This window comes from Rhipicephalus microplus, chromosome 1 (genome assembly GCF_043290135.1).
Source record: "Rhipicephalus microplus isolate Deutch F79 chromosome 1, USDA_Rmic, whole genome shotgun sequence".
Classification (NCBI taxonomy): Eukaryota; Metazoa; Arthropoda; class Arachnida; order Ixodida; family Ixodidae; genus Rhipicephalus; species Rhipicephalus microplus.
This window is the reverse complement of record NC_134700.1, coordinates 59234584-59260173: the sequence shown is the minus strand read 5'-3', so window position 1 is coordinate 59260173 and position 25590 is coordinate 59234584. Positions and strand designations below refer to the sequence as shown.

General features: G+C 47.2%; 1 protein-coding gene across 1 annotated transcript; it reads left to right on the top strand.

The window, feature by feature from the left end:
* The first annotated feature begins 21193 nt into the window (after positions 1-21193).
* LOC119178012 (uncharacterized) lies at positions 21194-23488 on the top strand. The gene is made up of 3 exons (XM_037429180.2): positions 21194-21539; positions 22170-22357; positions 22988-23488. Exons 1-3 carry the CDS (start codon positions 21194-21196, stop codon positions 23486-23488), a joined length of 1035 nt encoding a protein of 344 aa, XP_037285077.2.
* Positions 23489-25590: the final 2102 nt, after the last annotated feature.

The window sequence follows — 25590 nt, the reverse complement described above, 5'->3', positions numbered from 1 at the left end:
TTCGAACCCGTGACTTGCGGGTCAGCAGCCGACTACCTTAACGACTGGACCACCACTGCGGGGCGCATAGAAAAGCTTGCTGCTTCAATATTTAAAATTTCAGATTTTCAACTTCGGCAGTTTTTTCACCTTGCTGGTAACGCCTTAACAAGTGGATTCATAAATTTGTGAATTCAAGCAGTTATTATTCATGAGCAATTCGTCAGAACACGAGGCAACTTCGCATTGACGTTAGGTACATCGTAGCCTGGAAACCCATTTAATATTGTTGTTCTACACAAAAAAGAAAAAAAAAGTTTTCATTCATAAACGTACATTGTTCTGCTCATTTCGATTGAAGCCAGCATGACTTTTTGATTGTTTTATTGGCTGAATTTCTTGAAAGGAACCTTGCGCAATGCTTTATGAAGAGCCTCAGGAAATTTTATTTGGTTATGTGAACAGTTTTGCCACACTTCCAGTGCAACTGAGCCTCGCACAGAAAAAACACTAATCTATGCTCGCGCTGTTTTCAGTGCGATGCAATACCGCTTCAGACTAGGCTACAATACTAGCTGTCATTAGAAATTGAAGAATGTAAGCTTTCTAATGCGATACAATTTACATCGACAAGCTGAGCGTAGAACGTCAGCAAATAGTTAATAAAATGCAGAGGGGGTGCTGTCGGAGTGCGACCGCCACCTTGATGTATCATTTTGTTGGGCTAGTTGGTACATGCTTGCTTACATCAAAAAAAAGATGCATACCATCGGGGAAGAAAATTGAGGACAGAACAGAAACCGCGTGGCTGGCAACTAACTTTATTCTCGGAAAATCGGCGATAAATACAAGCGTAGCAAGCTTGTTCTCGCACACCGCCTCACAAGCTAGTCAAAAAAACACGCGATAAGATGGACAACAAAAGAATTATGACAAAAAAGCTACTAAGCGAAAAAATATTCTAAGAAAAGAAAACTTCCCGCGACGCAGAGTAGCAGATGTAACACTGACATGCGTTTCTGCCTTCTTTTTAATGTAGACTGGTTCTATTATTTCACGTGCCAAGGTATCATTTCTCTTTCCAAAGACGAATACACTGGAAATCCTAGCCTCACACTTGCAAGAACCACAATGTGCAGGCAAATGTGCTGGTGTATAAAGGACACAATTAGAGAGCAAGAACTTCCTGTGAAAAATAAACTTTCGGCATATTTGCCAGCACATTGTGGTTTCTGCAAATGTGAGGGTAGGTTTTCCAGTGTATCCATTTTTGGAAAGAGTAATTATACTTTAGCATGTGATATTACGGAAGCATTCTACAGTAAAAGAAGGGGCATACGCACGTAAGTGTTACATCTGTTGCTCTGCCTGGTTGGGAATTTTTGTTTCTTAAATTTTTTTTTCTTTAGTGGCTTTTTTGTCATCATTCTTTTGCCGTCAATCTTATTGCATGTTTTTGACTAGCTTATGAGGCAATGTGCACGTGCATGGTTGCTACGCTTATATATTTCGCTGATTTCCCAAGAATAAAGTCAGTTGCGAGTGACGCCTTTCCTGTTCTGTTCTCAATTTTGCTCCGCGATGGTATCCATCTTTGCGTGTTTCAGTAAGCACTGTGTTATTTCTAAATAACGAAACCCTTGCAACACGAAAATTTTTCTGTTCGCCTGTCCATCTAGTTACAGCAAGGTTAGGCTGTATACAGAAAGAATAAATGAAATAAAAGCATCAAACCATGCAACAGAATAAAAATATCAGCATAAGCGAAACGAAAAAGATGAAGCCTAACTGTTTGCATCCTAAATCCCACCAAAAAGAATGCTCTTTCTCTCAAAGGTGCAACAGTAGCACTTACGCATGCGTCTGCTGACCTTGCAATCTCCTCAACGTATACTACCTTCCTGACCCTTTGACCTGGACTAAGTAAAATAAACATATTTTCTTCAAAATTGGGTCTGACCTATCAACCCACGCAAGGATTCCGAGAAACCTTTAAACTGCTGTTCATAGACGGCAATTATGCTCACAGAGTTTATAATTATGTAGGGTCCCTGTCTGAACCATGGACCCTCCTGCACGTCACAGAACAAAAGGAGCATTTATGGGTTCAATTATCTTTCATAGACACAGACTGAGCACTCACAAAAATAATTACATTGCGTTTTTTTTCTGTTGCAATAAGAAGTTAATGACACACTCACTGTAGATGGAACAGTTAGTTACCTAGAAGAAAGTTTTACAGTGCTCAGTCATGATTTCGGTTTCAGAGGGCGCTAAACAAGTGAGGTGGGACGTAACGTGGTTTTCATGCGAACATAGCTGGCTATACATGAATAAAAAACCGCATGGACGTGGTCACCGCATAGACAACTTTCTTCAATAAGGCTTTCTGAGTGCAGCGATAATTGCCTCTGAGATGCAAGTATGCATGACTCATAAAAATGCGCTGCCAAAGCAAAGACATCAGGCTTAGTGCTCCTATGCAAGTCTGCCCCCTCTTCGCTTGAAGAAGTCTGCTAGGAAAGCAATTGCAAGGGATGTGGAAGCCAACGCAAACTTATGACGTAAAAGGCAGTGGGTTGTTTAGACAGAAACCAAAGGGGTGTTCTGCAAGTAATGGAATGACAAGCACTGTAAAGTTTATTTAAAGTGATTTCCAGCATATATAACATATTGATAATTTCTAGACAACAACCGTGCCCCCGCATATCTATCCTGTAGTGAACGAGTGACGTGCCTCGCACCCACGGGTAGCTGTTGCATACTCTATTAGACGTTCCACAAATATATACAATCACAAGGACCCAGTGTTGCCAACTCAAACACAGAAACCAAAACTACCATATACAGAATACAACTTTTTCCCTTCCTCATTATATTTTTTTTATTTTGGGAAGGTGTTAGTACGTTAGTACAAGTTAATCACGCACAGTTTATATGTGGAACGAGAAATACACAACAAGAAATACACATCAATATATACAAACAAAATTATCTATACACATGCCAAAAATATTGAATACGTTAGGTAACAGATACACCAACTAAGGAATATTTACACATTCACACTTTATAACCATATCTGTCCGGTCGCCGTCTTTCTCAGTGCGGCTGAATGCGACGACCAGGTGGGCACGATACCACAGGTTCTTCTGTAGTGTTTACGAGCGGGCGTGAAACAGTTTCTGAAGCAGGAAACTGTCCGGTGGCTGGTCTCGTTGGCGAGCGGGAATCATAATCTGCACTAGGCACAGGTTTCGCTGCGTGAGCACTTGCCTCGGCGGACGCTGGCTGCCATGTTGCAGCGAGAAGCGTCGCGTCACCGGCATTGTGATGGAACGAATATTCACGCCCTGCAGAATGTTGCTGAAGGCCATTGTCGCCAGGGCGCCGAGCAGGCACCTTGCACAGCTTTGCCGCGTTCCATGTTTTGCCGTCGTCGAGAATGAAGGATGCTGGGCCGCATTGCTCGATGACTTTCCTTGGCTTCGAGAAAAGGATGTCACCTTTGAATGAAACCAATGGTTTCTTCACCCGCACCAAGTTTTCTACTGCCACTGTTGTCTGTTTTGCCACTCGCCTCCTGTCGGTGTAGGCTTTGCTGTACTCTTGCCTGCGCTTGACACGTTGCCGCAGCCTGGCCAGCTCCTGGTAGGGTGCCTTTGCGAAGGACTCGGGCGACAAGCCGAAGATGTCAAGCTTCGTTCTTGGCAACCTTCCATGTAAAAGTACCGCAGGGGTCACTCATGTTGTGGCGTGTGGTGTACACCTGTATGCGGCGAGGTAATCCCGTACAGCAGTTCGCAGCGGACGTTGTTCTAGACGGGCCAGTTGTAGGTAAGTATTGAACGTGCGGTTGAACCGCTTGATCTGTCCGTTTGCCTGCGGGTAATAAACAGATGAGTGCGACAGGCGGATCACTCGTTCTTGTAGGAAGTTGACATGACGTGAATTGGGGCCCATTATCAATGACTATCGTTTCAGGATAGCCTTCCCGTGCAAATACGTTGAGCAGGAACTTGGTCACGGTTCATGTAGCAATTTCTATTGAAAACTGTACTTCTGGTCATTTTGCGAAGTAATCTATGAGTGTCAGCACAAATCTGCAGTCTGGAGGCGCCCTCTCCAGGAGACCAACGATATCCATTGCAAGTTTCTCCCAAGGTCTTTCTGGTAGCTCGGCAGGTTGCAGCGAGGCAGGTGACGTCTTTGCCGATTTATCTGCTGCTTGACAGATGCTACGACTGTGGACTGCTTCTTCCACATGACTGTCCATGCGGGGCCACCAAAAGTGCTCCCTAAGTCTGGCTTCGGTGCGTCCGATACCCTGGTGAGTTTCATGTGCTGTTGCCACAAGTTGAGCCACGAGAGATGATGGAACTACAAGCCTCTCTGCACGCAACAATTCACTCACCACTGACAATTCGTCTCCAACTCTGAAATATGGTTCCAGACCTTCCGGCAAGTTTCTGTGTGACGGCCAAGACCCATTTACAAATTCCTTCACCTTTTGAAGAGTGGCGTCAGCAAGAACCGCTTGTTCAAACTGCTCTTTGGTCAGGCAACTTGGTACAACCATGAAAACGATTTCCTTCTCAAAAGTCAGCTCTCCATCTGCCATATGAACGGGTAACCGCGAAAGAGCATCGGCTACTCTGTTAGATGAGCCTTTCTGGTACTCAACCGTGAAATTATAACGTAGTAGCCTTGTGCACCAACGTGCAATTCTAAGTGGGCGTCGGCCTGAGCCCTGTGAAGACAGAAGCGAAACGAGGGCCTGGTGGTCTGTTCGGAGAGTTAAGCTCCGTCCCCACAGGTATGCATGCCAATGCTCGCATGCCCAAATGCATGCAAGTACTCCCTTCTCGCCAACTGCGTACTTTCTTTCAGCGGGAGATAGAGTGCGTGATGCAAAAGCGACAGTACGAAACTTATTATCGGCGTGCTGCTGAAGGACTGCTCCAAGACCAAATTCGGATGCATCAGTGGAAATGATAATTGGAAGCGCAGGATCAAAGGTGTGCAAGACAAGATCTGACGATAATACCTGCCTTACCACGCGGAAACTATTATTAACCTCAACAGACCAGGTGAAGGTTTCGCCTTTCATAAGAAGAGCCCTCATTGGTTCTACCATCTCGGCCAAGTGTGGCACAAACTTGGCGTAGTATTCCACCAACCCAAGAAAGGAGCGGAGTTCAGCAACATTTCTTGGAACTAGGGTTTCCACAATTGCGTCCACTTTCCCCGACAGTGGTGAAATACCGCTAGGTGTCAACTTGTGGCCCAAGAATTCGAGCTTCTGAACTCCAAACACACGTTTGCTGTTGAGCTTCAGACCTGCGTCTTTGATACGCTGCAACGCTGCCGCCAAGTTTTTGAGGTGCTCCTCAGCTGATTTACCAAAAATAATTACATCGTCGATGTAAAAGAAGACACCCACACAATTGCGAAGGATTCGAGACATCATACTCTGAAAAGCAGCAGGTGCCGAGGCTAGCTTCAAAACGCGTTTGAACCGGTACAGCCCTTCATGTGTTATAAAAGCTGTCAAGTCCCTGCGCTCAGGATCCAGCGGAACTTGGTGGTAGGCAGATGCTAAGTCGAGTTTGGAAAAGTGCGTGGCACCCACCAAGGCTTGAAGCAACTCATCTATGTGAGGCAGCGGAAAGCTGTCCGGTGTTAGGTTCGCGTAAATCTACACAAAGCCTAATACTTCCATTTTTCTTCTGAATGACTACAATAGGGGACAGCCATTCTGACGCGTCGATACGTTCAATGATGTCCAAGCTTTCAAGCGCTGCCGTTCGGAAGACACGCGTGGTCGTAACATGAAAGCAAGCCGGCGAAGTTTTGATGCTTTTGGCTGAACACCCGCACGTGTCTTAATCCTGTGAACAAAACCTTTTTCAAGGCCCAGCTCATTTGCGAAGAGCGAGCAAAACTTTTGCTGAAGTGCTGACGACAGCTGCATGGATGGCTCTAATGGACATGTCCGAGCTACTTCGGCGTTCGGTACCGTGATGGTTTGAAAACACTGCAGCTGAGAGTCTTCAATACGCAGCTTCAAGACCTTAATACCATCCAAGCCAACGAGAGAAGTACCCTGTTCGACGACAAAAAACAAAAGCGGTGCGCTGCGATTCTCAAAAAATACTTCAGAAAAGAAGCAGCCTCGAACCGCAATTGGTCTTTCGGAATAATCCAGAAGCGTCACATTAGGAACAGGAAGTAGCGGCACACCAGAGAAATGTTGGTCAAACACCTTGCCTGAAAGAATGAAAACGGAAGAGCCAGAATCGACTAACAGCTTCATAGCGACCTGCCCGATTTGAATGTTATTGTGAATTCCGGATGCAAGAGGCTGTTGAACTACAAGAACCTCGACGGTTTCATCCTGCAACGGGCTATGTACTGAAACCTCGTGGACAGCTGCTTGCGACCGCTTCTGGTTGCAAACGTTTTCAAAATGTCCGAAACGGCCACAAAAGAAGCATTTTTTTCTTTTAGCTGGGCAGCGTTTCCAAGAAGCGCGATGCTGTTTAGAACCACACCTGAAGCAATACGAAGAATTCGCGTGTTGCTACGAGTTCGATGGAGAGCGCTGTCGAGATGGTGGCGGTGTCTCGATGTAGCTGCCTTATCGCGTTGACTGAAAGTGCGAGCACGCGGCAGTGAATTCGGTGACTGCAACGATGAACCACCTTTTCTGCCAGACTGCGCTGATACTGGTTGCACAGAGACGGAAAATTCCTTCATTTCCACGGCTGCCTGCTCGATTTGACTCGCTAGAGCAACTGCCTTGTTGAACGAAAGCGAAGACCCTTCTAACAGAAGACGTTCTCGAATACGATGCGAAGACACACCGGAAACAAACTGGTCACGTAGTGACTCTTCTCGCGACATAAATGTGGACATCGCGGCAACCTCTGTTAGCACGGTCACGTATTACTTGAATAGACTCGCCTGAGAACTGAATTCGACGGCGAAATTGGTGGCGCTCGACGACCAGGTTGCAGGTGGCATCGAAGTGCTTAGCCAGTGCCACTACCGCTGAGTCATACACGTCAGGCGTAGCTCCGGTCCCTTCCTCCTCAGTCTTTTCAGCCGCCTGCGAAAGAGACAGAGTATTGAAGATAAGTTGACCTTCGCGTCCCAAGGAATGTACTACAAGAGCCTTGCGTCGCTCTGGGGAGAACTCTGACGCACCAGACGCCAGCAGATAGACCTTGAACATGTCGTGCCATCGAAACCATGGCTGCACGGGACGACCCGGTGTCGAAAGGAACGGATCCGGTGGGGCGATGCCAGCGAAAGCCATTTGGGGGCATGGCTGGTTATCTCCCGGGAACTATCTCAGACGGGGTTCAAACGCTCGTCGCCATTGTAGTGAACGAGTGACGTGCCTCGCACCCACGGGTAGCGGTTGCATACTCTCCTTTTTATTAGACGTTCCACAAATATATACAATCCCAAGGACCCAGTGTTGCCAACTCAAACACAGAAATCGAAACTACTATATACAGGATACAACATATCTCACAAGTTAACTCCCCTGCAAAGGCTGCTCCGAGCAAATGCAATTGGAGGGCAAAGGTGCAGCACCATCTTCCAACTGACATTTATTACAAAGCAGTGCAGATGTATAAACAATCCTTTATTGACAACCGACCATTAGCCCATGAAAAATATAGGAGACGTTATTAGTAGCTTTTGAGTATAGTACAGCAATTACAATTGTTCAGAAATTAAGGTGGACAAATACTAAACTTTCCACCGGCAAAGACTGAGCCTACAACCTTCGGATAATGCATTCGATGCTCTTATCAATTAGCTAAAGTGGCAGCTGTCCTCTTGTCGACATTATCGACTGTTTCCGAGTGCGCAAACCTGGCAGTGTTAGTGGGCACGGTTCGTAGCACATATTCTTGCTATGTGTAAGTAGCTGACAATAAGCCCTCCTACACTACCTAAAGACATTAAGTCTCTAGGAACGAGGCCCTGGCTACAAATGAACAAAAGGAAATTTTAGGGACTCAATTTCTTTGGTAAAAGAATTGTGTTCACCATGTGTTTAAAACATGTTACACACTTCTGCCTGTGATCAGAGCTGCAGCCTTTTTAGTTCATTCAAGAGGTGGATCTGCACAGGCAAGAAAGTACACTGCCTGTACTTCAACACTTTCTCTCTATCTCATTGAGTCTTTGAGAGATACTGTCCATGAAACCTACAAAGTTGCCTTATTCCTTTCTTGGGCCTTCGATGTGGCCAGCCACTTCTGTTCACGCCTAGGATCCATAACATACGTAAGCAAACTCACAGCTACCAAAAATAGCACAACTTCAGCGAAACTCGTAATCTTAAAATGGGTCGTTTACTCGGAGAATGCAACATCCACCTTGTTCGAGATGAGTCAATTGCTATAGAGCATTCTGCAAAAGCAAGTGCATGTTCCACCTTTTATCCGCTTTTGCATACCACGACACAAAAGAAGGAATGACTTCCAAGCACAACGTTCCTACCACCAATATGAGTGTTATTCTCTGAGAAACCACCTTAAATTCAAAAATTTATTCGTGCCTCATACAAAAACCAGCTACGCTATTTCAAGAAGTGGGAACACATCTTAAGAAAGCTTGAAAACGGGCATGGCATTCTACTCCTAGCCTATTGATTCTGCCTAGTGAAACACCAAAATATCATCCACAGAGCAAGAGCATCTTACAACACTAGAAGTCATCAACCTTTTAACATTGTTTCTTTCAGCAGAGGCCAAGCACAAGGCATTAAAAATCAATGCAATGGTTAACCAAAAAGAAACAGCATGCGAGCGCAAAAGATATACTGCTCTGCGTCAAGGATGCCATCGAATTTCTTTGAGCAGTACCCTTCCCTGGAAAGTGTTGAATGTCACTGGCAGGTGTTTGGAAGCATTTCTCATGCTGTTACTTAAGTCTACTTTTTCTGGCTAGGTCATAAAGGTGTATTTGTAAAGGTAGGGTATTAGTAATTAATCGAGCACTTTATCAATTCTTAGAAACCTGCACTTGACCAGTAGTTAAAGGAACAACAATAACAGAATGCTAGGTTTCAGTGCTGTACAATCCCCTGCTGTGTTGATATTTTTTTTCTGTTTAATTTGGTAGAATCTGTGGACTGCAAGTAGGTTGTCAATCCCAATATGAAGGTTCTGCAGCACAAGCTCCAGCACCTTGTGGCAACACATGAGATTCCCGAATGTTTTACAATCAAATCCCTGCGCCTAACACAGTTTTTTACAAAATGGTGCACAAGTTGGCGGTATAAGTCTCGTCCTTGGAAACCACTGCTGCCTTTCTCATTAGGGCTCACAAAAAGGGCCAAGAGGGCGGCCTTGCACATGGCCTTGCAGAGTGCTCTGTGTTGATCACTTGAACACAAGGTGGCAGAAGCAATTTCCAAGAGGTTGTCTACGTTTCATATAACGGGTTCAACTTAAGACGAGTTGCCTCTAGCCGAGGATTCGCTTAGGCATTCGAGGTATCCTAGACGTAGAAAGCAGCGACAGACCTTATGAAGGGCTGCAAGAAAAGAAGACGGCTGTCACGCTTAGCATGCACACTGTTTCTCACAAACTCTACTAGAAAATTGGGAGCAAGTGCTAAAGTTGAAGTAGTGTTTATGGCTCCTGAAACTTTCTAACCTATCCAGATTCATCGGTCACATAAAAGGAAGGAAACACTGCCGCACTCATCACAGGCAGAAGTATATAACCTGTGTTTAAGACATGATGTACACAATCACTGACATGCAGCAGGAGCTACATGGGTCAGATTAGATGCTGTCTCAAGGATAGACTCCATGAAACTTTTATAGCATACAAACAACAGTGACAAGGCAATTCCGAATCTATAAGTGGGATCGTAGGTGTCCTTGAAGACAGCGTAGTACTTTCAAGTAGTCTTTATCAGAGGGTTATTTCCCTCTTTAAATTATTAAACATTATGTCATTCAGGTTATGGTGAATATTTGAGTTGTTAGAATTTGAGTGTCGGGATTGGGGACACATTTATTAAAAAGTTGCTTTCATTTATTCACTTTCCAATTATTTGCAAGTGGTTAAAGCAAATGAATATTTAAGCCGCACGTCACCACTTCGATAGGGATACGCTTTACATGCTGTAGTTTTTTCAACTGCCGTAATCATATTTGTTCTCCTCACAGACTTATTGTAGTAAAATTTTAATGATGCCGTAAAACGAAGAAACTTGTACAAATATAGTAGCGCTGACTTGAGCCAAACGCAGAAGGCCTTGATAAGAGACGCGGCGGAAGAGGTTACGGCAAAAGTGGCGACCCGGGGAAACATGGTAAAGCCGTTGTTTAAACGAATAAGGGGCTGCCGCTCATTCAAAAGGCTAATATTTGTAGACATAATCACGCAGAGCAACCTAACAATGATTCTTAAAAAGGAATAGTTGATTATTTCTTTACTTAATTTAGTCCATACATCGTATGCGTTACATAAATTGAGATAATGAGAGTACATGTAAGCAAAAATGGCAGATTTGTGATTTTTTTGCAAACAGTAGATTGCATGGGCGTCACACGAGCACTTTTGCTCGTCAGAAGAGTTGATTTGGAAGTGTGGCAGTTTGGGCTAGTTAGTATGACATGACGATTGTTATAGCGGGAGAACAGAATGACGACGGGTCTGACTTCTTGATCGCGATCAACAATACACGTTGCTAAGCGGTGCAAAATAATCTGGATCAAGTTTGCCCGAAACGAGACTCAAACCGCTATTCGGGAGCCAAATCACGATGAAAAGTGCCCGTGTGACAGCGGCAGTGAACGCGACTTACCTCACAGTTAGTGCGACAAAAATGCGATGGCAAAAAGGGCTACAAAAGAGAAGACTGCAAACCCCGCTACTTACCCGATCATGCAGCGCGAGGAGTGGTCAGGTGGAAGCCATTTCTGCTGCCGAACGCCTTGCTTATTTGTACACGGACAGGTAAAGCACCGCGGAAGACAAAGCTGATAAACGTAGCCACGCAGACTCTATATAAACTTCACATTGTTAACAACTGATGAAGGGACCGCGGCAGAACCCTTCATTATTTTCAGCGCGAAATGCTATCACGTGACTATAACAGCTCATGATGCAAGGCGGAGCCCGAGGTTGACAATGTATAGCCTCCGAGACAAATAAAGCTAGTGCCTATCTTAAAGGCTATTGCTTGTTTTATAACTGGGTAATTTTAGATATTTTTCGTGCAAATCGTAATATTAACTTTAACATGACTGAATTTTCGTTTTCGTGACATCTGATGAGCGCAACACAGAAACCATCGTAAAAACGCATCTTCAGGGTGAAAAAAAAAGCAAGTAATGAGTGCATAACTGAAATTTCAGTTGCACTGGAAAAGTCATATCAATGTGTTGTCCTATCAATATGTTAGTCCGTTGTCCTATCAATATGTTAGTCCGTACAGTAATTCAGTCCTTTGCAAACAACTTTTGTCCCACTTTTTTTAATGCTGCCTTACCTGTCCTTTTTTACTGTTGAAAAACCACTTTGAAAATGAAGTTGAAACAAAACTTGTGTAGTTCTTAATTGTTATGTACAGAACTCGCCGATTTCACCAAGCAGTGGCAGATCGCACACGACTTCAAGCTCAAATCAGCCCCAGCCTAACTGAATAGTTGACAGTTTGATAAATGCAGCTAAGCCTTCGTTGTGTTGTGAACAACTAGAAAAACGCTGCAGTTGACCAAATGTACTAGTCGTCCAGACAGCTGCATAAACGTGGTGCTACTTACGCATGTACATCACGCTGGAACAGAAAAGGAAGCTCGCCTAACTACTGACAGGTTACCACACCTACCCTGTCGACAACAAACATGCTTTTCAAAAAACCTACCCTGCACTAGCAGACATAGTAGAAAAAATTAGAATTAGTAGAAAACTACTAGCGAGAGAAAGCATCGAATTCGAAGCTTACTTTTTTGAAGAAAGACGACTTCATTAAGACCGCAACTGTTCACTCCTCGAATCTCTTAGGAAAAAGGTGGTGTTGTGGGACCAGTACCGGCCAGAACTTACAGCATTGAAGTGCACGGTAGCATGTTAAGAAGAAAGGAGCACACATGTGACATCTGATTGTGTTGTGACCAACTAGAAAAAACACTGCAGCTGACCAAATGTATCAGTCACCCAGACAGCTGCATAAACATGGTGCTACTTCTACATCTATTACATAGAAAGCTGCATGAAGTCATGCGATGAAAGATTGGCTTCTCATCAGCAGCTTTGCCTTAGCTGTGTGTCTTCTCGCTTGACCTACACGAGCAAGAGAATCGCAATCGGTAGGTGCACTTGTTGAAGCCGACATAAGCCTTACAGTAAAAGCGAAACTGAAGCCAGGCCTTGGACAAATGGTGAGAGTACTGCAGTGGTCTGGTGTTATTTGTGTGCTGCATAGTGTGTTCTGCAGTCTTGGCATCTCCTTGTTGGTGTTTCCCAGATTTGCTGAGGGTGATATTGTTTGGAGATTACTGTGAACAATCACGACACTGCCATTTGTGGTTTAGGTTTTCTTACCAACAACACAGTGTTTTCATCAGGCGTGCTTTTTCTATGTTGGTGTCTACTGTGTTGTGAGTTATCGTGCTTCTCTATTAGTGTGGCATTTCATCGCGGTGCAATTTGATGTTTATATTTGCTTGCCGACAGTGTGTTTTGCAGACCTGGCGTTTGCAGTGTGTGCCATGAATGATAGATGTGGAAGTGAAAGAATAACACACTTTTTTACGATTGCTCAATTTTTGGCCACTGTGTACCTACACGCAGTTATTAGGAAGACGGTAACTGCTTTCATTAGGATGTGAGTTCCCAACAAAGCTCTAAGAGCAGAGCACGTCAAATAGCTGCTCTATTGCATTTTCATCAGTCACAGACACTACCAGATGTTTACCTACTGCAAACAGTTGTCAAGACAGTTTTGATGCAGATTTGACACCATTTTTTGGCCAAAAGCTAAGCATTTCTTTATATTTATTGCGACTTCGACCGTCCTTTTAAAATTTCTGCGATCGACCCGCGTCGTTGAACGTTTTGACGTTCTAGTGTGTGTGTGTTCTTGTTTCCTCCCACTCTCTTTTTCTCTGTCATTCTGTTTTCCTTAGCTTTCTCTCTCCCTTCCCTAGTGCAGGGTAGCAAACCAGATGCTTGCTTTCCAGTAAACCTCCCTGTCAAACTGTCGCATAGGACAACATCCACAGCAGCGGAGCTTGCCGCCTTACGTGCTGCTATACTTTATATCGCGGAAGCCCGACCTCAAAAATGGGCTGTGTTCTGCGACTCCAAGGCATCCCTTCAGAGCTTGCAATCAGCTTTACGACAAAGGGAGCACCAACAACTAGTGAATGAAATAAGAGAAGTGATTCACTAAGTTTTATCGAAAGGACATGACGTGGTGTTCTAGTGGTTACCGGGACATTGTGGCATTGTCGGTAATGAGCTTGCTGATAATGCTGCCAGATCCGCCCACGCGGACGCCCAGACAACCCCAATTTCATTGTCGAGAACTGACGCTGCAAGGGGCTTCACTCGTTCACTAACACCATGTCGAAAACTTGACTGAGTGACCCCAGTGTCAGGAACTGCCGCCTACACAAATTGGACCCATCGAGAAAGCTTCAAGTTCTAACGGACCTCTCCAGCCAGGATGCAACTTTACTGTGCCGCCTGTGGTTAGGAGTAGCTTTTATAAAGGCGTACTCCTTTCGCATAGGAATGGCGGATAGCTCTTGATGTGATTCGTGTGACACTGACGAGACAATAGAACATCTACTGTGTTCGTGTTGTAACGGGGTTTATTTGCAGAGCAGAACGCAGAAAACGAAGCAGTCAGCAGCGTCCGGCCAAGCGCAGCAAGCACGAGGTTATGCCGATGGCGATGCCCCTGATGGGCCGAGAAATGCCGGTGAAGCTCCTCTTTTTCACTACAATCGCCCTCCGCACAAAAAGACGCTATCCTGGCGGATTAGGGAGAAGAAACGACTAATGGGTCGTAATATGGCTTGAGACGAGAGAGGTGGACAGTGTCGCGGCCGCGGTAGCGTAGGTCTGTGGATGGGATGATGGGCTCCACGATATAGTTGACGAGTGACGTTTGCTCTACAACGCGGTATGGCCCGATGTATTTAGGAAGAAGTTTTGCAGAGCGGCCAGGCGCGGTAGCAGGTGCCCGAAGCCATACCAATGAACCAAGTGGAAAGTTTGGTGCCAAATGGTCCCCAGTCTGGCGGGATTGCTGCTGCCACTGGTCCTCGGTAGAAAAAGAGCGGGCAAGCTGGCGGCATTATTCAGCATGTCGGGCAGCTTCGGACAGAGTTGTACTTTCGGACTCATAAGGTTTATATGGAAGAATAGTGTCTACTGTATTTGAAGGTTCTCGTCCGTACAAAAGAAAGTATGGCGAAAACCCAGTAGTAGCTTGTACGGCAGTATTATACGCGTGGGTGACGAACGGGAGAACTTGGTCCCAATTTGAATGATCAAAGGCGACGTCAATCGACAGCATACTGCGAAGAGTACGGTTGAAGCGCTCCGTCATGCCATTCGTTTGAGGGTGGTACGCTGTGCTTGTTCGGTGCACGATTCGGCATTCGTTGAGTAATGCCTTCATGGCGTCAGAAAGGAAGGCACGGCCTCTGTCACTTAAGAGCTCGCGAGGGGCACCATGACGCAGAATGAAACGTTGCAGCAGAAACGTTCCAACGTCACGGGCTGTGGCAGTCGGCAGCGCGGCTGTTACGGCATAGCGTGTCATTTGGTCTATCGCAACAACAATCCAGCGATTACCAGCTAGAGTTGATGGTAGTGGTCCGTAAATGTGAATGCCGACGCGATCAAAAGGTCGACTAGGACAAGAAAAAGGTTGTGACGGGTAGACTTGGCCGGGAGGTAACTTTTGTCGTTGGCACTGAGCATACGAGCGAATGAATTTTCGCGCGTAGTTATACATGCCACGCCAATAAATCTGAGTCGAAGCCTAGCGTATGTCTTGAAGAGGCCTGCGTGGGCGCACTGTGGGTCCGCGTGAAAAGCTTCGCAGATAGCAGCTCGAAGATGGCGGGGTATCACAAGGAGACACTTGCGACCGTCAGAAAGGTAGTTGCGTCGATAAAGAAGATCATCCCTTAGGCAAAAGTTGCTAGCCTTGCGGCGGAGAGCACGAGACGGTGAAGGAGTGACAGGATCAGAAACAATGCTTATGAGGCCACTGATCCAGGGATATTTTCGGTGTTCAACCGTCATGTTGCGCAAGGCGGATGACGCAAGTGCAGGCTCGTGGGAAGAGAGGCAAACACGTTCATCCGAGATGGGTGAGCGAGAAAGGGCGTCGGCGTCCGTGTGCTTACGACCAGATCTGTAAATAACGCGGATGAGTATTCCTGAAGTTTGAGCGCCCAGCGAGCAAGTCGTCCGGAAGGGTCTTTAAGTGTGGATAGCCAACAAAGGGCGTGGTGGTCAGTGACACGTCGAATGCGTGACCATACAGGTAGGGGCGGAATTTTCCAAGGGCCCCAATAATAGCTAAACACTCTTTCTCGGTCACGGAGTAGTTAGCTTCGGCTTTCGTGAAAGTTCGGCTTGCGTAGGCGACGACATATTGATCAAACCCTGCCTTTCGTTGCGCGAGCACAGCGCCAAGTCCAACACCGCTGGCATCAGTATGAACCTCCGTGGGAGCGGCAGGATCGTAGTGGCGGAGGATGGGTGGTGAAGTCAGCAGGTGGCGTAATTTAGTGAATGCATTGTCGCATGCTGGTGACCAGGTGGAAAGGTCCTTGTCGCCGCTAAGAAGGTCCGTAAGGGGCGCACATACGGAAGCGAAATTTCTAATAAAGCATCGGAAGTATGACGACAAGCCGACAAAACTTCTAAGTTCCTTCAAGTTCTTTGGCTTCGGAAAATCGGCGACTGCTCGAAGCTTGGCGGGGTCGGGAAGTATGCCGTCCCGCGATACGACGTAGCCAAGAATGGTGAGCTGCCGGGCACCAAAACGACACTTCTTGAGGTTGAGTTGAAGGCCGGCGTCGGTGAGACGTGTGAGGACGTGCTCGAGACGATTTAAATGGGTGTCGAAATCGGTGGAAAAGACAACTGCGTCATCGAGGTAGCATAAACATGTGTTCCACTTGAGGCCTCGTAAAATAGTGTCCATCATTCTTTCAAAAGTGGCTGGAGCGTGACAAAGGCCGAAAGGCATAACGGTAAATTCGTATAATTCATCAAGTCTGACAAATGCTGTTTTCGGTCGGTCAGATGCTTTCATAGGAACTTGCCAGTATCCAGAACGTAAATCTAGCAAAGAGAGGTATTCTGCTCCCTGCAAAAAGTCTAGGGCGTCGTCTATTCGCGGCAACGGGTAAACGTCCTTGCGGGTGATCTTGTTTAAACGTCGATAGTCCACACAGAAGCGAATGGTGCCGTCCTTCTTCTGAACAAGAACGACCGGTGACGCCCAGGGACAGTTAGAAGGCTGTACAATACCCCACTGGAGCATGTCACCAACCTGGTCGTCAATAACACGGCGCTCCGACGCTGAGACTCGGTAGGGGCGCTGCCGAAGAGGCGTATGGCTTTCTGTGTCAATCTTGTGAGATATGTTCGATGTGCGACTGAGGCCAGAAGCGTGGCTGTCAAAAGAAGTAGGAAACTTTTGCAGCAGGTTCACTAAATGGTTTCGTTCTGAAGAAGACGTTGCGACATCGATGGAGCGGTGGAAAGCGTCAAGGAGTGACTGGTCAACAGCAGAGTCAGAAATGAGTGCGCTAATGTCCATAGAAAGTAAACTAGATGGAGCGTCAAAAATGTGAGGGACGTCGATCGGATGCACGTGACCGAGACATTCACCATAGAATAAAGGTAAAGGCCTTTCTAGCGTATTGTACACGAGCGTATTCGTGACGCCATGGTGGAGAGTAAGGAGAGCAATGGGCAGTGGAGAACATTTGCGTTGAATTAACAGGGCAGAGGGCGTAAATAAAATATCACCGTCGGAAAAAGCGTCCCACGACACAGTCACCAGCAAAGAAGAGCGCAGTGGTACGGTGGTGTCGTCGCAAACAGACAGTTTATAACACGGCAGGGAGGCTTCGACAGCGTCAACATCAGGAAGTGCAGATAGCTCAAGTTCAGCGCGACAGCAGTCAATGACGGCATTATTATTCGCAAGGAAGTCCCAGCCGAGTATCATGTCATGGGAACACGAGGGCAGCACTACGAATTCGACGATATACACAATCCCTTCGATGACGACTCGTGTGGTACAGGCTGCGAGAGGTGTTACACTTTGTGCGTTAGCCGTTCTAAGAGAGAGGCCGGATAATGGCGTCAAAACTTTGCGGAGTTTGCGGCACAGGTTGATGGAAAGGACGGATAGAGCGGTTTTGGTGTCGTCGAGCGCCATGACGACGATACCATCGACTGACACTTCAATGACGTTAGCTGGACAGGGGCGAGGACTTGTGCATGGTGACGGGAACGCAGTTCGTGCCTCGGGAACTGCGGCCGTTAGTTTTACTGGTCGGTGGGTCCAGAATGGCGACGCATAGGCGAAAGCGAACGTCGACGTGGAGAAGGGGAGCGGCGGGTCGGGCCGTGTGGATGATCAGAAGAAAAGGAAGAAGAAGGAGGGCTTGAAGGCCTAGAAGAAAACTGAGGGTCGAAACAGGGCATTCGTCGAATGTTCTGAGCAGCCTGGCGACGATGACAATAACGTGCCACGTGGCCAACACCACCACAAGCAAAACATATGGGACGGTTGTCGTGGGTCCGCCATTGGTCGGAGTAGACTCCGACTTGCGGTTGGGGGGCAGAAAACTGCGGCCGAGGTGATAAGGGCATAGGCGGCGGTGAATAGGTCAGCGGCGAAAAGGGCGGCGGCGAATACATAGGCGCTGGCTGGAACGCAGAATGTCGAGGTCGAGCAACGGCCTCGGCGTACGTGAGAGGTGCGGCGACTGGGGGCGGTTCACGGGCGCGAGGAAGAGCTTGTGCGACCTGGTCTTGAATGAAGTCGCGGAGTGTAGATGTCAATCTGCGTGGTTGATCGGGTACGTAGGACATCAAAGAGAGCTGACGAGCGACCTCAGCGCGGATGAACTCTTGGATCTTGGAGAGAAGAGGGGCATGGTCTTCTCCTAATGCCAAGGGTGGAAAGGCTGGACGAAGAGTCGTCGAGCACCGAGGGACGTCGGGTGGAAAGACGTTGCCTGCGCAACTTGTGAAAACTCTGGCATAACTCGGTCAGTTCTAGGACAGTGCGAGGACTCTTAGAAAGCAACATTTTGAAAGCGTCGTCCTCAATGCCCTCCATGATATGCTTGATCTTAAGCTCTTCGGACATCGACTCGTTGACTCGCTTGCAAAGGTCTAAAACGTCCTCAGTATAGCTTGTGAAATTCTCACCAAGCTGCTGGGACCGAGTATGTAGGCGTTGTTCGGCACGTCGTTTGCGTACCTCAGACCGCCCGTAAACGTGTGTGAGGCTCGATTTGAAGACCGATCATGTAGGGAGTTCCGCTTCGTGGTTTATAAACCACAGCTTGGCCACGTCCGACAGGTAGAAGGAGACGTAGGCCAACTTGGTGGTGTCATCCCATTTGTTGTGCGTACTCACTCGCTCGTACATTGAAATCCAGTCGTCAACGTCCTTGTCTTCTGTGACTGAGAAAAAAGGGGGATCTCGCAGACGCAGAGAACCGGCGCAGAGAACAGTAGGTGGTGCCAGTGGAGGAGTTGGGTGGCGCTTGCGTCGGTAGGCATAATGAATGGTAAAATGCGATTCCGAAGCTCCAGGGTGATCGAAACCCAGCAGATTCCACCACTTGTAACGGGCTTTATTTGCAGAGCAGAACGCAGAAAGCGAAGCAGTCAGCAGCGTCCGGCCAAGCGCCGCAAGCACGAGCTTATGCCGATGGTGATGCCCCTGATGCGCCGAGAAATGCCGCTGAAGCTCCTCTTCTTCACTACAATGTGAACGTTTTTCGAGCGAACGCAACTTACTACGCGAAACGTTAGAGACACTAGACAGTAGACCTTTCTCCGAAGAGAAGATCCTTGGTTCATGGCTGTACGCGTCGCAGGCCAGCAAAGCGACGCGAGCACTGCTAAGTTTTCTAAAGACGACCGCACTACGCGACCGCTTATAAGCGTGCAATGGACAAGGTCTCATCTACATACACGTTGCCCTTCACTTCTCTCTCTCTTCTCCTTTAATCCCCTCACCCCTTCCCCTAGTGCAGGGTAGCAAACCGGACGTGCGTCTGGTTGACCTCCCTGCCTTTCATTTCTTCTCTTCCTCTTCCTCCTCCTCCTCCTCCCTGCCTGTCTTCATACCATATATATCTCTCTCTTTCGGCCGTGATTTTACATTATTGCTATATCCTGTAACCGAGTTGGCACGGCCGCGATAGCGAGCGCAAGCTGTCGCTCCTACGTAAGCTTGACGTCACCCGCCTGGCCTACTTAAACTCGTCACTATAGGCAATAAAGCGTTGTTCGACCCATGCTATCGTCTCGTACACATGGTGGCAGCGGAAAACAGCCAGCATGACGACACCACCTACGTTGCCGACACCGCCTGCATTGCCGACAACGCTCCTGCCGCCTCCGAAGCCCCTCGACACATCGCGAGACGCTTGGCTTGGGTGGAAGACCTGGAAAAGTGAGTTTGAACTGTTTTTCACGGCAACTCAGCTGAACAAGCAACCAAAAGAAGTGCAGGCGGCGACGCTTTTAGTGACCATTGGGGAAGAAGCTACAAAAGTGTTCGCTTCGTTCAAGTTTGAGCCAGGAGAGGACACAACCGATGTAACCCTTATAATTAAAAAATTTGAAGACTTCTACCAGCCCGCGAAGAACCTCACTTACCACGAGTTTTGCTTCGGCTCCCGAGACCAAAAAGAGGACGAATGTTTCAATGACTGGCTTGTCGAATAGCGAACGCTAGCCCAACACTGCGATTTTGGAGACTTAGAAGAGCGCATGCTTCGTAGCCGCATCATACTCGGTATCCGGGACAAGGGACTGCAAAAGAAGTTAATTTCTGAAAACCCCTCTTACCAAAGAGTAGTCGAAATCTGTCGCATCCAAGAGCAAGGCAAGGAGCAGTTTCAACAGATACGTGGCACCACTGAAGGCGCTGAAACTGCAGCCGTAAATGCGTTGGCCAGAGTAACAAAGCCATGTAACAAATGTGGCTACAAAGTTCACCGCGGCAGCCGCTGCCCAGCAACAGGAAAAGCGTGCAAGAAATGCGGAGGATTGAATCATTTCGCCCAAGCATACTCGCAGTCATCCTTCTTGCACAGCGAAGATGCAAAGCGCAGGGAAATACGAGAGCTACATGTTGACGAAAGGTCAGATTTTTTTCTGGAAGCTTTAACCGTGAACGCACTCGCTAGCGACCAGTGGACCGCGACAGTTTCCATTGAAGGCCATCCGATGGTCTGCAAACTTGATACTGGGGAAACTGTTGTGTGATTTCAAAGGAAGATGTTTTGTCGCTTCCGAAAAAGACTCGTGAAGCCTGCCGAGCCACGTTAACGAGTTTTTTCGGCAACAAAACGACTGCGCAGTTTAAAGTAAAGTTGTCGCTATCCGTGAACGATAAACAGCACGATGAAACCTTCGTCATAGAGCAAAACGTGCCGGTGACCCTCAGCGGAGCAGCAGCAGAAAGCCTTGGCTTGATTTATCGCGTTGATAGCGTCGAGACGCAGCAACTCTACCCGGCGGCTCAGCCCTTCACCGATGTTTTCACAGGATTGGGACAGCTGAAGAATTTTGAGTACGAAATGAAACTCAAACCCGGCGCCGTCGGTGTTGTTGTGCCAGCCAGAAGGGTTCCGGTTGCCATTCAAGAAAAAGTAAAGGCCGAACTTCAACGCATGGAAGAGCACAACATCATAACGAAGGTAACCGAACCAACAGAATGGTCAAGCTATATGGTAGCCGTAGTTAAAGGTGATAAAGTAAGAATTTGTCTCGACCCAACGGAGCTTAACAAGGTTATTCTGCGTGAACACTACCCTATGCCTGTTCTAGAAGACGTCGCGCAACGACTAGCTGGAGCTAAATATTTTTCTACCTTGGACGCAACATCCGGGTTCTGGCAAATAAAACATTCTGACAGCAGCTCCAGATTGTGCACAATGAGCACGCCCTACGGGCGCTATCGGTTTATCCGCATGCCTTTTGGAATATCTTCCGCCCCGGAAATATTTCAAGCAGCCATGCACCGCCTCTTGGAGGGCCTGTCTGGAGTAGCGGTTGTAATGGACGACATATTAGTCTGGGGCACAACGAAGGAAGAACATGACAACAACTTGACCGGGGTGCTTGCACGCTGCCGTGAGCACAACCTCCGTCGGAACTCACAGAAATGTGTCTTTTTGCAGGAGCAAGTTCGCTACTTGGGGCACGTTTTCACCACGCAAGGACTGAGCCTGGGACCCGATCGCGTCCAAGCCATTTTGCACATGCCAGCGCCAAGTAACAGTAAGGAATTGAAAGTCTTCCTCGGAACGATGAATTACGTACAGCGCTTCATTCCTCGAATGTCTGTACTCACCGCACCACTTAGAACATTGCTGCGCAAAGATATTGCCTGGGTCTGGACAGAAAAAGAGCAATGCAGCTTCAATGAGCTGCGCCAAGCCTTAGTAACAGCGCCAGTGCTTGCTTACTTCGGTTCGAAAAAGCCAGTCACCCTCTCTGTTGACGCCAGCCACATGGGCGTTGGTGCCGTTCTGATACAAGACGGCCGCCCTATCGCTTTCTCGTCTAGATCGCTCAGCGATGCTCAGACGCGGTACGCGCAGATTGAAAAGGAAGCTCTGGCGATTGTGCATGGCTGCGAAAAATTTCACGACTATATTTTCGGCCAATCTGAGGTTACGGTGGAAACCGACCATCGTCCGTTGGTGCCAATTTTCAGTAAACCACTTCACCAGTGCCCACTTAGACTGCAACGAATGCGACTGACATTGCAGCGATACGCCATTATTCTACTGTACAAGCCAGAAAAAGAGCTCTTTTTGGCTGATGCGCTCTCTCGTTTTCCAAGCAAGGCGTTATTGACGGAAGAAACCGAGCGCTTTAATGTTAACGTCATTGCCCTTCTTCCAGCTTCTCAGCGTCGCCTCGAGGAACTACTTGTGGCAACCACCAAGGATCCGGCTCTGTCGACCATCCGATCCTATGCAGAGACTGACTGGCCGGAAAACAAAGAGGACGTCCCAGCATGTGCCAGGCCATTTTGGGCGTATCGAGAAGAGATGCATACACAAGATGGCCTCGTCTTTCGCAGCAACAAGGTAACCGTACCAAGCGCTAAGAGAGCTGAAATCCTTCGGCTTCTTCATCTGGCTCACTCGGGGGCGGAGAAGATGAAAATTCGGGCTAGGAGTGTCATGTTTTGGCCATCCATGTCGAGTGACATTGACCAGGTTGCAGCATCATGCAAAGTTTGCCAGGCTCACCAAAAGCAAAACACTAAGATGCCTCTACTGTCGCATGATGTCCCCAGTCTGCCATGAGAAATGGTTGGCATGGACCTATTTCATCACGGTGGTAAAGAGTTTGCCTTAATTGTAGACTTATACTCCTTTTATTTTGAAATAAAGGAGTTTCGATACACAACAGCCCGGCACTTCAAGGAGTGGTGCGCGAAAGTTTTCTCTGTCCACGGCTTACCAGTGAAGCTCTGTAGGGACAACGGGCCCCCTTTTAGTAGCCAAGAGTTCCGTGAATTTCTGCATGAACTAGGAGTCACCCACGTGACGTCAAGCCCTTATCACCCTCGCGCAAATGGCATGGCCGAAAGGGCACTTCAAGAAGCGAAAACGCTGCTGAAGAAGTGTTCGTATAACAGCCCAGACTTCCATTTAGCTCTGCTTGACTTGCGCAATACTCCACGTGATGCTATTCTGATGTCACCTGTGCAGAGGCTGATGGGTCGACAGACGAGAACACTGCTCCCGGTTCCCTCCTGCCACCTGAAGCCGGCACCATTGCCCAACAGGAAGGTGCACTCCCGTCTCCAGATTCGCCACAAGCAGAAGGTCTACTACAATCGAGGTGCTCGGGACCTGCGCGCCCTCTCACCGGGTCAGAGGGCCTCGTTGTACGACACGCACACACGGACGTGGTCCCCGGTCGTTGTGCTGGGATCAGCGGGAGCTCCACGCTCCGTACTGGTAAAAACAGAAGATGGCCGAGAAATGCGACGCACACGGGAACATCTCCGGGAGGTTCCAGAGCTACCATGCCCCGACACGACCACAACACCTTCCTCAGGCTTGCCAGGCTCGGGTCCCGTTCCAGAGCCGCCACTACCACGGAGAAGCACTCGGGAACGTCGCGAGCCTCGTCGGTACCCCATGCCAGAGCGACCTATATTGCCCCAAGGAAAGGAAGATGTAACCGAGGTGGCATGGCCGCGATAGCGAGCGCAAGCTGTCGCTCCTACGTAAGCGTGACGTCACCCGCCTGGCCTACTTAAACTCGTCACTATAGGTGATAAAGCGTTGTTCGACCCATGCTATCGTCTCGTACACATATCCCGTTATTGATTTTCCTGTTTGCATCTTTATCTCAAATCATTGCATTGCTTTTTATGTTCCCCAAGAGTAAGGGCTCTGTGAAACAGCTGTTTTTCTAGCGCCATGGTTCTCATTGGTTCCACTTCCACAATTATTGCCAATCGTAGGGTTTGTTGTGGCTGTTACCTTGCATCATGCAAGCTTGTAGGTTCCGTTTTAGTACATCTGTTTAATGTGTCTGTGATCTCAAAGCACTCTTTAAAACTTGATTGTGGTGATGCATCATAATGTAGGCACAATTTGATTTAACTACTGCTTGCCCAGTTCATAATGTAATGGCTCGAATGCTATTTTTACAACCACACAGTAATAATAAAATAGACAGGTAGTTTATTCTTCAGGTCTGCAGGCATACATGTTAAGCTAAAGCCTGCCGTAGGCAGGCTTTTGTAGCCTGGAAATTTAGGGTCTTGAAAGGCTTGCTCTTGCAAATATCCTCTCACATATGAATTCACTGTGTTTAATGTACCTAGCTACAGACGTAAGAAGGGGATGCAATGGTCTCTACCATGTGATTGTGCTCTTGTGTTTCTTTTTTTTTGTCAATGCAGTCGCTTTATGTGAAGAACGTATGGTGCGGAGCTATAGAGGCCTAGTCAGGTGACTTATGGTGATGTTTTTTTGTTTCCTGCAGTACGGCAGTCGTGTATTGTCAAACAAACAAATAAAAACAGAGCGCAGCTGTATAAAGAAATTAGATTCATAGAAGGATTATTGTGTGAAGAACTTAGGCTGAACCGTTGTCTGTCTTGTTCATGCTTCCTCTATTTCTTACTCAATTACGCTAACTAGCCACTGTCAGTCATTACTCAAATGAATCCACGAAGTTCAAAATTTTGCCATTTGTAATCATGGATGTTTCAGCGATCATGTTCTCCATGTTGTTTCTACGATCGCAGCTAAACATGGGCTCGATGTCTATATGCAACAATGATGCAATGGGATGATTTGATTGTTGTTGCCACATTACTATCATCATGTTAGGGCAACGTGATAATTTGAATGTTGTGGCCTCGTTAAAAGCAAAAGGTTAGGACAACGACCATAGTTATAGCGCGAGAACAAATTGACGACACAGAGACAAGAAGGACGCGAAAGACACGACACGCGTCTTTCGTGTCCTTCTTGTCTCTGTGTCGTCGTTTCGTTCCCGTGTTTTAACTATCGTCATGCCATACCAACTAGCCCAAGATGCCACACTTCTAAGTTAGGACAACGTCATTATTTCAATGTTGCTGCAACATTAAAACACTGTGTTATGGCAACAAAATGCTGTAAACGTCGGTGCAATGTTATATTTTACCGTCTAACGTTGTCTCACATTCGTTACATTCAAACCACGTTGACTCAACGTTCTACTTAACCTGGGATATGTCCCAATTTACGTCAGATAGAGTGGACAGTGCTATAAGTAGTCGCCCTAAAACTAAGTGGCTGCTCCACGTCGGGCTTCAACAGCTTTGTTCCTCGAGTATAGAGCATTCGTTTGTGTCAAAATTGCAAAATCACTTTCCTGTGAAGCGTACTTTACTATACCCCCTAATGTCTCCCCCTTTTCAGCAGTACTTCTCGGATCAGTTGCTTGGTAATACTTGCCACAACGTAGCAATGCAAGCGCTGTGGCTCACAACATCAGTTTCTTTCGGTTAGGCTAAAATTCTCCCTGTCACTGTTTGTTGCATGCACAGTTGGGATGCCCCTGCAACGTGCCCCTGATACCCAAACTGACCCGACCGGTGTACAGGTGGAGCATTCAACTGTTTTGTCTTTTTTTAATACACCCAACTTTTCTTGCTTTCCGTACCTGGTTTACCTGGTTTTGCATAGAATGGAAAGCTTGTTTAGAGCTGAGAACGTGAACTTAAGTTACCAGTGCTTCCAGTTTTTAAGCCAATGGAATACAACGCATAAATATAACACCAACAGGCTCTTTTTGAGTTTTCCTC

Excerpts from the sequence above, each read along its gene's own strand:
- LOC119178012 (XM_037429180.2), top strand. The coding sequence starts at position 21,194 with ATGAGCACGCCCTACGGGCGCTATCGGTTTATCCGCATGCCTTTTGGA. Across the intron at positions 21,540-22,169 it reads CATGCCAGCGCCAAGTAACA|CTTCTCAGCGTCGCCTCGAG; the intron begins GTAAGGAATTGA and ends CCCTTCTTCCAG. Across the intron at positions 22,358-22,987 it reads TCGTCTTTCGCAGCAACAAG|AGGCTGATGGGTCGACAGAC; the intron begins GTAACCGTACCA and ends TCACCTGTGCAG.